A 13738-nucleotide genomic window follows, 5' to 3' on the forward strand; every position below is an offset into this window, starting at 1 on the left:
AAATGTTTTATTATTATTTTGATTTTATGGGCCAAGGTGAGTGTGAGTTTATGTGATAATATATTCTAAAACATTATGGAAAAAATACTGACGGTTTCAGAGTGACTACAGAAAGAAATGAGTGTTTTGAATTAATTTCTTATAAAGCGTGGATCAAACAGGATCACAATACCAAAAACTTAAAACTTGGTGTTTACGATATTTCGAGGAAGTCAGTGAAGGCAGCACGGGTGCACCTGATCACATTATTGTTGACAGTGGGCAACATCGCATCCTGAGATACAAGTGGAAGATATTTAGCATTCTTTAATCGTCTGTGGAACAATTATAAAACGAGGACTTTCGGAAACAGCATCGGCGGAGTGTCTCCTACATGGAGAGACCACCGAGGCTGTTACATTAACGTTGAGCTAACCGCAGTTCTGACTGCTTTTAGCGTTACTCTCCTGCTGGTGGATTAGACTGGTTGCACATCTAATTTAACGCTGGATACTTTACAAGGTAACAAGATGTCAGTTTCATGTTGTCATTTTTTCTGTAGGGCCATTAAATCTTTAACAAAGAGAGTTTTTTTCTCTTTGAGGAAGGATTCTGCAGTACTTAAAAAGTATTGGCGTGTACCCATGGTGTCAGTTACTGTAGGCCTCACGCCATGCCTCGGTCCACAGTTGGTCTGTGAAACTGCCAAAACGTCACTTAGTTCGGTGACGCGTAGGTAAAGTAGCCGCCACAGCGGGGCTGACGTTACACTGGTGTTTCAGTCTCGTGTGAACGGTAAAATAATATCAGTAAGTAGTTACAGTAAATATCTTAATATGCAGTACTTTATTCAAAAATTATTTCGACTGAATAAAGCAATGTATCTCGACGGTTAACATTTATCTAGGTTTACGCTATCAATTAAATTAGCCTGTTGAACACTTGGAGGTAGGATGACAGCTATGTAGCTAGCTGTGCTGTGCTAACCACCAGCATCTAAGATTGTATTTCCCCTGAAGTGAAACTGTTTGAGCATTACGATAATTCATTTTGCTTGAGATTAGGTGTGTTGTGAACTGAGGTTGCAGCAGCTTAAGGGTAAACCTATAAGTAAGGTTTTTCTTAGCGTAACGTTAGTCAAATGTGTGTGAAGTGAATCAAAGTGGGCAAAACTCTCTATTGTAGAGAATAATGTCTCATTTTGTTTTAATCATATCACAACCACACCTATATTTACCAGCCAGGCTCCTATGCTAGCTGCATCTTGCCCCCCCCCCCAGCTTGTTTGAATCTGGGTTAACATCACCACACCTGCCATCTCCATCCGGCTCTGCTCTCACTCACACTGCTATTCACTGTATCTCTTCCTCCAGGGCTGGGTTACAGACATGCACTCACAACCTCGACAGGATTATATATCTATAAACTTTGCTGGACAAGGAAGTGGAAATTACAATAACGGCAAGCAATGGAGGAGGCAGTCCTGCTGGAGGGTGAGTGAGATGCATCTATGAGCTGCTCATAAAGCGTGTCTTCTCGCTTCTGTTTCTCATCTTAAGTGCTCTTGTTTCCCACCCTAATGAGGACACCGATCTTGTTTCCCTCTTTGGGCATTGCTGGCTCTATTTTCTGATACTTGCCATCAAAAGATATTTGTGGACCTGAAGAGTGCATGGCTGTCTTCTTTTCTGTGCTATATTGTAGAATTGGGTGTAGTGCACATGATGTTTATCAGTTTATTATCAATTCCAAGGGCCAGGTTATACTAGAAAAGAAGTGACAATGGATCTCCAGGTATTGTTGATGGGGCTTTAATTCCAAGATCAAGTTTGTTTATTCGTCTGTCCCTCAATTAAACAAACACATGAAATATTGCATTTTTGGGTAGGGATGCACGATATTGGAATTTTTGCTGATATTTGATATGCTGATAAGTGACTACTCGTTTGACCAATAACCAATACCGGCATTGATCCCACCTAAATCTGAGTGATCATCAAGTCTCTTCTGTAGTGGAATTAATATCATATTATACTTGCATACTCTTATCAGGAGGGGCAAACAGCAGATGGAGACATGAAATAGAATGCTTTTCAATGTTTGTAACATTCATTCATCGTGCAAAATAAGAAAAAGCATGTTGGCTGATTCTGATAGTTAATTTTTAAGCCAATATCAGCTGATGCAGATGACAGGCCCATATTATTGTGCATTCCTATTTTGAGGTATTCGTGCGATCCTTTTGCACAAAAGCTTTAGAGGAGTGGGAGTCACAAATAGCTATATAATACTTCTTGTCCATTGTGGTCAACTTTAACTGGCAAACTGTTGCTACTTTGTAAACTTGCAGTGACACAGCAATGTTGGGCTTGTTGGTGATCCTGCTTAGAACAAATGTGAAGTCAAACCTTGCTGCAATACTACTGTTAAGTAAAAGGTTCCTAGGTATAGCTGTAGTTTTATGGCTACTTGCAAGCTGTTGCAACCTACATACTTTATAAATGTTACATACAACCTCATACTTTTATTACACAGTGACATTATATGAACTCTTTTTTTAATTATTTTTTAAAAATGTACATCCTAAAAATGTAGAAATGTTTACTATTTGTGAAAACCAAAGGGTTCTCCCAATAATTACAGGGTCTTGTGGTACCCATATTGTATGATTCTGCACTTAATGCTAAGAATTTAGCATTAAGGTGTGGTTTGACGCTGTGTGTTTTAACAGAGGATGATAGTGCCAGGCCATTGCTCCAGGGTCAGGTGTGTGCAGGGAGCTACAGCTACAATATCAGCATGGCAGTTTGACTCTTCAGCATGTGGGAACATTTCCTCTAAATCTGCATATTGGCACATTATGTGCACACTGTTAGGAAGCTTAGCAGGACTTGAACAATGTTCGTGGTGGTGTATGTGATCACAACATGTTCCAATAGCATCAGGCATAACTATTAAAAATCAAAGAAGCTGCAGCTCTCGTTGGAAGTGTTCTGGTAATGTATAGCATTAATATTACAGTTATTGTTCATCATACAGAGAGGTAACATATGTGATAATCCAGTCCCACGATCCAGCGCTCATCAGCAGAACATTTAGTATTTAGTTCAGTTTAGTTTATTTGCACAACAAGGAAGTTACAAAGTAGATATAATAGCAAAGGCAGCTATTACAGTGCAGGAGATGAAGGAAACCTGGAAGGCTTTTTCAGCGTCCTGCTCCATTTAAACAAGCAAACAAAGAAAGATATTATTAATCATCAAGGGCTTTATTTAGCTGTCACTGACTTCACTGTGGTGTAAGGTCTATTACTGGAAAGCACAAAGAAATCCAGTTCTTAGCTGTCTTGGCATTAGTCTCTATGTCAGGGACATCATGAGAACTAATACTAGTTTCTTTTTCCACTAACATGGCAGCCTGTATGCTTCCAAATGTTCGCATCTGCTGTTTAGCCTCTAGTGTGTAGGATTTAGTGACATCTAGTGTTGAGGTTATAGATGGCAACCAACTGAAACTTCTCATGTGTGCCAAACATGTAGGAAAACTATGGTTGCCAATGTGAAAACACAAATGCCCCTATCTGGAGTCAATGTTGGCTCTGTCCTTTGTGGGCTACTGTAGAAACAACATAGAAGACTCCATGGAAGAGGACCTGCTCTGTAAGGCTGCTCGATTATGGAAAAAATCATAATCACGATTATCTTTGGTTATTATTATTTTTGCTTGTTACTGTCACTTTTACCCAACTGTCCAAATATAGTGGGGGAGGGGCGGGACAAATAGCCTACCACAAAGACCAACCTTCACATCTTAGATGCACATGTGCTGAATAACAACAATTTAGAAGAAATATGGTAGGCTATATATTCGTTTCTTTGCCCAAACTGTCTCGTGAAGTCACATAGAGTAGTACTGTGTGTTCAAGGAGGATCATTAGGGATTAATGATACAATATATATCTTATTCAATTTGAATGTTTTTAATAAAGGAGGTTTTATATTTGTTACGATGGTATCAAATTGAGTGTCAAGAATTGTGATACTAAATTTGTGCTATCATGACATGCCTGTTCCATCTCCCTCTCTCCTGTGTACCTGCAGAAATGGAAGCAGCTGTCCAGACTGCAGCGGAGCCTTATCCTCGTCCTCCTTTTTATTTGTGGAATCGCTTCCTATCCTGCTGTTACTGAACACCTCAGAGGTGAGACTCTTATACATTAAACATCTTCCATGATATTCCATGAATCTGAGCCCCTGGAATGCTGTCAGAGGCTCCTTGAGGCTTGAGTTGTTATATGTTAAATTAATGCAATAGTGTTTAAGCTTTTGTTAAAAGTGCATTTAAGACCAGTAAGCATATCGATCATTTGTTTGATCTGGGCTTCTGCGAAGCTCTAACCTGTGACCCTCAGTAATCATCCTGCCCACCTGCCACCTTTAACTGTGCTACTGCATTACTGTAATACTTTGAAAGTCAATCTGTTTGTCTATGTGTTCAGGCCTTACAGATGGGGACCAAGACACAGACGCTAACAACTACTTGAGGCCCGTCATCCCCCATGTGCTGCCCGAGCCTGTCAAACAGGGCCAACTACCACTGCCAGAACAAACCTCCCAGGTTTCTGTTTATCTGCTTGTGTTCTTTGAAGGGTAGCACAGGGTTTCTTAAGAGAGTGGAGCACTTAAAATTCTTGGAAAGTTTGGAAAATCTTCCTTTGCTGATGAGTGTTTTCAAATTTAATGTTAATGTTAATTTGGATAGATGGGTTGTGATATTCAGCAACCCATGAGGTGATTGTAGTGTCAATAAAAAGTGCAATATTTCAGGTTATTATTAAATTAGTGAGAAAAACAAACTACTTTGTCTATATATATTTAGCAGCTGAGTTATGATGTTGAATGATGTTATGTGTTACAACAGTACGATAGTGCAGGACCTTTGCTCCATTATTTAGAAAAAGCCCAGGGTCATAGAGGGAGCCACAGCTATAACATCAGCATGGCAATATGAGTAAGAGTTAAAGTGGAAGTACATGACCTGAATGGTACCTGCTTGTTATTTTAAGTCTAACTACCACTACAAACAGGTTGCTCAACATTATGAATTTACAGGATGTGATCTGAGATTGTGCTTGTTCCACTTTTGAAGTCACACATGACCTGAAAAGCTTGGTATTATTAGTACTAGGCAAATAGTGAGGCCTTGTCCATGTTGGAAGATGTAGCCTATTGTGCATCTTAATATATGGTCATATATGCAGGGTCTGAAATGAACACCCACCGAGCGCCAAATGTGGGTTGATTTTTTTCGTTTGTCAAGTCAATCTTGGCAGACTATCCACCACACGGGCAGGTATGTTTGTGCCACAGTAGTTGTGTAATTAAAAAAAACTATGCTGTGAGTCTCTGCCGCGTTTTGTATCATCTAGGGGCACACTGCTCTGCTGCTCCTAAGCTGCTCCTGTGCTGTCTGTCAAGCACAGACACACACACACACACACCTGTCCATTTAAATGGTGCTGTGAGACTGACCGTCTTGAGCACTCCTAGTTTTGCATCACTGTTTACCATACGAGACATCAGCTGATCCACTAAAATGTCACTTGCTGCTGGTCTGCTGCTGTCTAGTGTTGCACCCGTACTTATGAAGGTAATGAAATAATAACAGACCTTGTAGTCCGAACCAAGACGGCAAACTCTTTATTGCCTTCCACATTGTCACTCTACTTTACTCCACTTTCTCTTTCACAATAAAAGCCCTAGAAATATACATCACAATGAACTTTTTTTTTTGTTTACCTGCCACTGTTGCTGGTGGATACCAAAATCTACCAGCCACTCAACGGATCACTGTTGTTTTTTTGGCTGGAGAGTGAATGAAATCTACCAGCCACTTGCATATTAGACCAGTATTTGACTGGTGGCTGATACTAATTTTCAACCCTGCTGCTTACAAGGGGGAACTTGTTCACATGCTGACACTGTAGTGATGAGTTTTTCAATATTCTAAAATAATTTTGCTTCAGATTTTGATCTGGCCTCTATTTTAAGATTGTCTTCAACTTATTATCTTATTATCACAATGAAATGTACTGAAACAAATGTGTTTGGAGCAATTTATTATTTTGGCCGGTAAAATAAATATTTTTGGCTAGTGTATTTTTTCATCTACCATCCACCTTGGCTGTTAAGTCAAAAAGTTAAGTTTGGACCCTGCATATATCCAAACTTAACTTTTTGACTTAACAGCCAAGGTGGATGTTAAGTCAAAAAGTTAAGTTTGGACCCTGCATATATCCAAAGTCAGTTCATGAAATATTCCTGTTACCCTGGACAATCCACTGAACATGCTGTCAGGGTCGCATTTACTCTTTCTTACATGGAGAAAGGATACATTTACAGATACTAGTTTTTTTTAGCAAGGTAATTTAACTTTTGTTTTTGTGAAAAATCCCAGAGGTGACATGACGTGACTGGTCACAAAGAAAAAGTGCATGTGATGTTGCTGTGGCTCCCACCAGTTTAATATCCCTGGTGCACTAATTTAGCAGTGAAGACTGTCATAGTAGCAATTAATTTTTAAACCAAATTTGGCAGGAAGTTTCACTAAAAAAATATCTTCTTGAAAAAGACAAAGCTCTACAGTTATTTAACATTACCTGTGGGGATGAGTCTGCTTTTCTTTCTTAACAACTTGCTTACATGAAGTGAAGAATTGAATGGTTAAAGAAGTTTGTTTATGTCACCATTTGTAACAGAGGAAATTATCCAATAAAAGAGGACCACCTGTCCTTCACAACCGTCTTCAGAAGAAGGGAAACACTTCAGATCCAGTGGTTGAGGGAAAGGCAGCTGATGGCAAGAAAGGAGAGGAGGAGGGAGTCATCAGGTGAGACTTGGTGTATGATTACAGCTCAAGTTAGTTTTGTTTACATATTTGTATAATTTATTCTTAATCTTCTGGTGACTTTCAGCTGGCATGGGGCGGTGATCGACACTGAACAGGGCACAGAAGGCACAAAGGACGGGGAAATTAAGGAGGATTCGCCCGCCAACCAAAAAGACAAACCAACAAATGAGTCAGGTATCTGCTGTTTGACCACTTTCTGATTTGATTATGAATAAGTATTGCATTGAGCATGTTTGATAAAGTAAAAACTCTCTGGAGGCATGTCTGTTTGAGTGTGACTATGGAATCTAATATCCACTTTAGAGTATGATTGTAACTTTAAAAAACAGGTGGAACGTTTCTCTTTTTTCTGAATCACTCTGTGGGATAATAACTGGGTATCTTGTGTGTATTGTGTGTTCCAGAAGGAAACTGGCTGGAGGCGGTGCAGCAAGCTTTCAGACATGCATGGAAGGGTTATAAAGACTTTGCTTGGGGCCATGATGAGCTCAGGCCCCTCTCCAAGTCCTACAGCGAGTGGTTTGGCCTGGGTTTGACGCTCATTGATGCCCTGGATACCATGTGGATCCTGGGGCTTAAAGAAGGTACATGTCCAACTTTAAACTTCCTCCTCTTCTTGACTAGGTTGTTAGTGTGATAAAAGTGTTTTCAGACAAACCACCTAACGGTCTTTGAGGATCAGATACTGTGATCCTGTATGCTTAAAAGGTTGAAAAGTTAGGAGCTTGCGAAGGATGAAGCTGTAGTCAGTGTAGCCAGTCTCACAGCAAAAAATGGTGTCAAAATGTAGCAGATCGGGGTTCAATTTTTGCCTTAGCTTCAGTGAAGTGTTTGTCAATAAATACCAATTTTTTTTTTCTTTGCGCCTGCTTGTCGACCTGTTGCTTTAGTATATCCTTTAAAGTCTTCCGATGCCAAACCTTCTTGTCTGCTTTATATGGGGGTAGTGGTGCCACACTGTTAAATTTCTGAATAATTTCAGACTATGTTGGTGGGTCATTTATATATTATTCTGTATTTATTCTTTCATTCATTCATTCATTCATCTTCTAACCGCTTCATCCTCTTGAGGGTCATGGGGGGGCTGGAGCCTATCCCAGCTGACATCAGGCGAGAGGCAGGGTACACCCTGGACAGGTCGCCAGACTATTGCAGGGCTGACACATAGAGACAGACAACCATTCACACTCACATTCACACCTATGGACAATTTAGAGTTATCAATTAACCTAGTCCCCAGTCTGCATGTCTTTGGACTGTGGGAGGAAGCCGGAGTGCCCGGAGAGAACCCACGCTGACATGGGGAGAACATGCAAACTCCGCACAGAAGGACTCCCACACCCGGGATCGAACCGGCAACCACCACACCACTGTGCCGCCCCTCTATTTATTCTTAAACTTTGTATTGTTATGTTACAGAATTTGAAGAAGCAAGGACGTGGGTGGCCACAGAGCTAACATTCAACAAGAATGTAGATGTCAACCTATTTGAAAGCACCATCCGCATCCTGGGAGGCCTACTGAGCACCTACCATCTGACTGGAGACACCCTGTTCCTAGACAAAGCTGTGAGTCAACACACATGCGCTCATTTTAAAACTGCAAGCGTATTTTAGTTACGTTGGAGAATGCAGATAATTGCACCTTCTCAATTTACTTCAGTTGTGAATAATTGTGGCGACAGAGCTGTACCTTACAAGTGCTGTAGCCTTTGTAATGAGCCTCTTGGTCATCTCAAGAGTCTTTACCACCAGCCTGCAGATGTTATCCAGAATGTTAAATAGAAACATACGCACAACATTCAGATCAAACCTGTGAGACACAAGGGCTAACACGTAAACTTCAGTGAGGAATAAGTCCTGGTATACACACAATATGAAATTGGTCTTTTGGACGATTCTATATTTGCTGATATCACAGAGTCTGCATGTTACCTGCATTCTTCCCCTGCAGAAAGACATTGGCTCCAGGCTGATGCCGGCCTTTAACACCCCGTCCAAGATCCCCTATTCTGATGTGAATATCGGGAAAGGGACAGCCCACCCCCCTCGCTGGACCTCAGATAGCACTGTAGCCGAGGTTACAAGCATCCAGCTGGAGTTCAGAGAGCTCAGCCGCCTCACTGAGGAACCACAGTACCAGGTAACTGACCAAGACACACAACCATGCTGACCCAGGGTCTGCCTCAAAAGCTTTAAAAGTGCACTTTATCTCAGCCTTCCATTTGTTATTTGTCAATATTTTTGAAGAATTTTTGGCAGAATTTGACATCATTCTGTGTTTTTCTAACATATATATTCTTGGCACCTCTTAACAGCACTGACAGTTACCACTTCTCCTCTGCAGGTGCTATTTTTAAGACTGTTACGCAGTATGAACTTCACAGTTCGTGAAGATTGTTATTACTCAAGCCAATATTTCAGTCCTACATAAAGAAACGGACAGTTTTTAGAGGTTTGGTGGCTGAAGCTAAGTTGTCTCACCATTGCTATATCCATCCGGTAGTTTTGTTTTCTACTATGTCATTTGCTTTACACCCTCACAGAGCTGCTAGTATGGCTTCAAAGTTGGAGAATTTCTTGTGTAGTCTGATCTAGTATGCTGTGATATTGTCTGGGTTTGAAATTAGCTGCTGCTCTCGTTGCTTTGCAGCAGCCATGGTCATCTCTCCCATTGGACTGTGGCTAGCTGTCAACTACAGGCTAATAATTTCGTGGGTCACGAGATGGGCCACATTTGAACTCAAGAAGTCTTGTTAACATGGTACGTGTCTTAGCCTACAGAGCTGGAGGGAGTCCCCTTTAAAGCAAGCTTTGAGAGGAAATGGTAAAAACAAACCACACTGGCTCCATTAGCATAAGACTTTCTGGGCATTTAGCAATTCAAACACATTACCTGTCAGCTGTAGCTTTGGTCACTGGAACAGCCAAAATCCAGTCACGGCATCTTAAATCTAGTTGCAGCAGCAGTCAAACCCGGTCATGCTTAGTCAGATATAATTCCCTAATAATCACAGTATGATTACATCATCATAATATGTAATAGTTATAAAAAGAAATCAATCTTCAGTAGTTCTACTGTATAAAGTTTCGTTGTTCATTGTTCAATACAAGTGGCTGAGCATTTCAGTAGCTGCAGACATTTTCGGATTATTTTATGTTGGCTAAGGCAATGGTTCATACACTTAACCTTTTTTTTCCAGACACTGTTGCTTCTCCCAGTTTTCTGCAAAACACTTCCAGTCCATAGGTCCCAGGGCTGCATGATATCAGGAAAACTAAAATTGCTTTTTTTTTTTTTTTTTTTTTTTTGCGATATACATTATGATCTGAAAAAAAATCCAAGAATCTTTGACCAGATGGTTTGAATAGCTCAGTTTGGAAAAATGAATCATCCTAGAATAATTGGTGTGATTGGTGTGATTTCCAGCCTTGTAGCTCTGAACCATAGCTGAGTGACCTCTGGTTTCCTTAGGCTGCTGGTGACCTTCCACCACTCCACAACAGAGAGCATTTTACCATACTGCCTCACAGTTTGGTATGCTGGCTGCTCAGCAGCAGACAAAAAAGCTTGACAGAGGGTCATTAACACAGTCCAAAAAAGTGTTGGCTGCCCACTTTCCTCACTCCAAGAGACTGCAAACACATGCTACTTCTCCAGAGCCCAAAACATTGTTAAAGACTGCTCTCACCCTGGTCACTGCCTGTTCGCCCTTAGGCAGGCGCTACAGGTCATTAAAAACAAGGACCACTAGACTCATGAACAAGTTCCTCTCCTGAGGCTTCACACTCTCAATCAACATACAAAATGAAGAGTTTTAGTGCACTCTCGCAGGCTCTCTCACTATATTTTATTTCTACTTGGCAATAGCTACCAGGCTTTGTGCAACAACTACTGTGGACTGGGCATTTTGCTGACTCTGGCACTTTATATTTATTGACTCTGGCACTTTTATAGCTACCTCTTTTACATTATGTGCCATGTGGTTTTTGCAGTGTGCTTAATGTTTTTAATATTGTATGCACTGTGTCTTTTTCAACTCGTACGCATCACCCAGGAGTGGCACTCTTAATTTCTGACTACTATAGCTTCACGCGCTTCCCTGTGTCTGTGGCACTTGCTGGCCTGGTTACGGTACTTTTCTACACATACTCACGCAGGCGGGTCTCACCTCCCACAGCAAAAGTCACCAGACCGTGTCCTATCCTATCCTGCCTTAAAAAGGAAGGCTTGGCCAGTAACATTCGTCATAGAAAATGAGAACCATTCAAGTTTTCCTTTTGTATCAAGCAGAAAGAAGTTGTAGCATGATGTGTTTGAGTGAATTTGCCTTACTTGACATCTCACATCCTGTGATGCGACCATTGTGCGTAAGCACATCACAGTATTGATAAAACATTATATCCTGCAGTAGATGTTTCTTTTCACCTTCTAGTTAGGAGCTTAACTACGAGGGCATGATATGCACAGGGTTTTGCTCATAAACCTCCAGATCACATCCCCCATCCCTTCAGGCACTTTGACTAAGTGGTAGGAGATGTTAGTGAAACATAAAGACCTGATCCCTCACTGGCTTCCTACCCACAAATACTAACAATTGTGTTTGTAGGAGCGTACAGCCCACCTGGAGATGCTGCTGCCTGGATTTGTTTTTGCCTGTTTGCAACTGTTCTTTTGACTCAGTTTGACCCTTCTCCAGAAATATTGCAAAAAATGGACAAAAAAGCAGAGACATAAACAAAGCTGTGATTGGTTGAATTTGTGTTACAACTGCAAGATTTAACACATTTTAGCAGGGACTGGACATCAGGGTGTATCAAATACACTTAGTGGAGTGTACAGAATATGATATATAGAATATAAGAGGAGTATAAAAAGGAGGGTGTGATGATGAATTATTATCTTCTGACAGGTTATTACTGTATTACTATGCCAAGTTCAGTGGCACAGCTGTATGGTGGCAAAGCATTGCTCCCTGTGTGGAGAGGAGAGTCCAGACTGGCTTTTTCGAGCAGGAAAATACCGTTGTTTTGAGCTTTTTAGAAAATAAAAACACGTACCCAAAGATGACAACTTATTTCACCTTTTCATCACATACTTTTTGCAAGTTTTTAGGGTGGGGTCATACTGAACAGCAGGGCTGCTCCCAGATGGTGTATTGTGAAGTGTATTGTGTATTATTTTGTGCTTATTGGTTTAGAACAAAATGTGCACTGAAGCACAACTGGCTAAACGTCAGGTACTCATTCTTACAATATTCACACCTATCAAAATATTTCAGAGCCTGAGAATTTCTTTATATTTGGTGGTTCAGTGTCCACTGTAATTTTTTAATCTATATTGCACACATTTGTGTATGTCTGATGATGGTCTGAAGGACCAAAACATTACCATAATAAGATAAAAAAAAAATCCAGCAGTAAATGAGACAGAGTGCGGGAGCTCTTCTCTTTGTCTTTAAAATTGTATCCATTTGATGCACCCATCATACATTCAGATGTGCAGAGTTTTTTTCAAAATAATCTATATTGCAGTTAGATAATTTGTTAAATCTGTGGGCGGGATGGTGTAGGTCCAACATTGAGAATTCTTTGTAATTAAGGAATTTTTTACTGTCAGGTTATCTTGAGTCACTAAATAAAATGTCACAACAGTCCCCACAGCTCAATTCATCTGACCTCTGACCTTGGTTTCCAGGCTGCAGTGGCTGAGGTTATGAAGCAGGTCCACAAGCTGGATGGCAAGCTGGATGGTCTTGTGCCCATGTTCATCAACACAAACAACGGACAGTTCACCCATCAAGGCATCTACACACTGGGAGCCAGAGCCGACAGTTATTATGAATACCTGCTGAAGCAGTGGATCCAGGGAGGCAAGAAGGAGATTCAGTGAGTCGCATAAAGGTTCCCAGTATTTGGTTTGACATGATGAATGTAATCATATGAAAATAAGTCTTGTATGGCCATACCTTTGCTTTTGTACAGTCAGCCTAGTAAATGCTTTGTGCCTACAACTTACACTGACAACCATTTCACAATTCATACAAGTGGAGCTGTCTTTTTTAAATAAGTATTTTGAATTATTTCCTACCTTACAGGTACCCCTTGGAATCAGTTCATTTTGGTTTGGGAGCTATCAAAATCAATTCATAGAGACTTGAAACTTGTTCAGCAGCTAATGCATGGAGTTTTAATTAGAGATGCACCAATGTTACTTAAGGGCAGATAATGATAACCTATAATTATCTGATTGTTGTGATTATTGGTATAGTAACCGATTGTCTTAGAAGAAAATATGCAATAATGTGAAGAGAACAATAAATCTGTGTTTTTAATATTAGCAAGTAATACCAAACGAAAAAAAAATCCAATGTACAGATAGGGTCTGAAATAAACACCAGAGTGAAAATGCAGGTGGGGGTCAGGGTTAGCCTACTTTTTGTGCTGCACAGACTGCAGATATGCAAGTTTAACGTTACATAGCTTGCATTGCATATTCATTTAATTAATTCTCTTGAAATACTTCCAAACACTACTCTCAACGTGTGCTCGCCATTCTGTCTGTGACAAGTGATGTCTGACTGAAAATGTTGAGTGTTACCTGTGGCTGTTCAGATCCATCGTTTTAGCTATACGGAGCTGTGCAGATATTTATGGTTAGCAGTAACATTACTGAGTCCCACCCAGAAAAACTTTTCATATAGTATAGAACAGGATTCATTTATGGTTATATATATATATATATATATATATATATATATATATATATATATATATATATATATATATATATATATATATATATATACACACAGTACAGGCCAAAAGTTTGGACACACCTTCTCATTCAA

General features: G+C 40.2%; 1 protein-coding gene across 2 annotated transcripts in view; it reads left to right on the forward strand.

The window, feature by feature from the left end:
• The first annotated feature begins 230 nt into the window (after window positions 1-230).
• The window catches only part of man1b1b (mannosidase, alpha, class 1B, member 1b), a 26006-nt gene continuing 12498 nt past the window's right edge, over window positions 231-13738 (forward strand). For both annotated transcript variants that reach the window (XM_033618506.2, XM_033618508.2), the window contains exons 1-10: window positions 231-501; window positions 1353-1472; window positions 4080-4179; window positions 4478-4596; window positions 6737-6867; window positions 6953-7062; window positions 7293-7472; window positions 8308-8456; window positions 8842-9030; window positions 12586-12776. In XM_033618506.2, coding sequence (XP_033474397.1) covers window positions 1368-1472; window positions 4080-4179; window positions 4478-4596; window positions 6737-6867; window positions 6953-7062; window positions 7293-7472; window positions 8308-8456; window positions 8842-9030; window positions 12586-12776 — 1274 coding nt within the window. In that variant the 5' untranslated portion in view covers window positions 231-501; window positions 1353-1367. The remainder of the gene's footprint in view (window positions 502-1352; window positions 1473-4079; window positions 4180-4477; window positions 4597-6736; window positions 6868-6952; window positions 7063-7292; window positions 7473-8307; window positions 8457-8841; window positions 9031-12585; window positions 12777-13738) is intronic.

The sequence above is a fragment of the Epinephelus lanceolatus genome, chromosome 9 (assembly GCF_041903045.1).
Source record: "Epinephelus lanceolatus isolate andai-2023 chromosome 9, ASM4190304v1, whole genome shotgun sequence".
NCBI lineage: Eukaryota > Metazoa > Chordata > Actinopteri > Perciformes > Serranidae > Epinephelus > Epinephelus lanceolatus.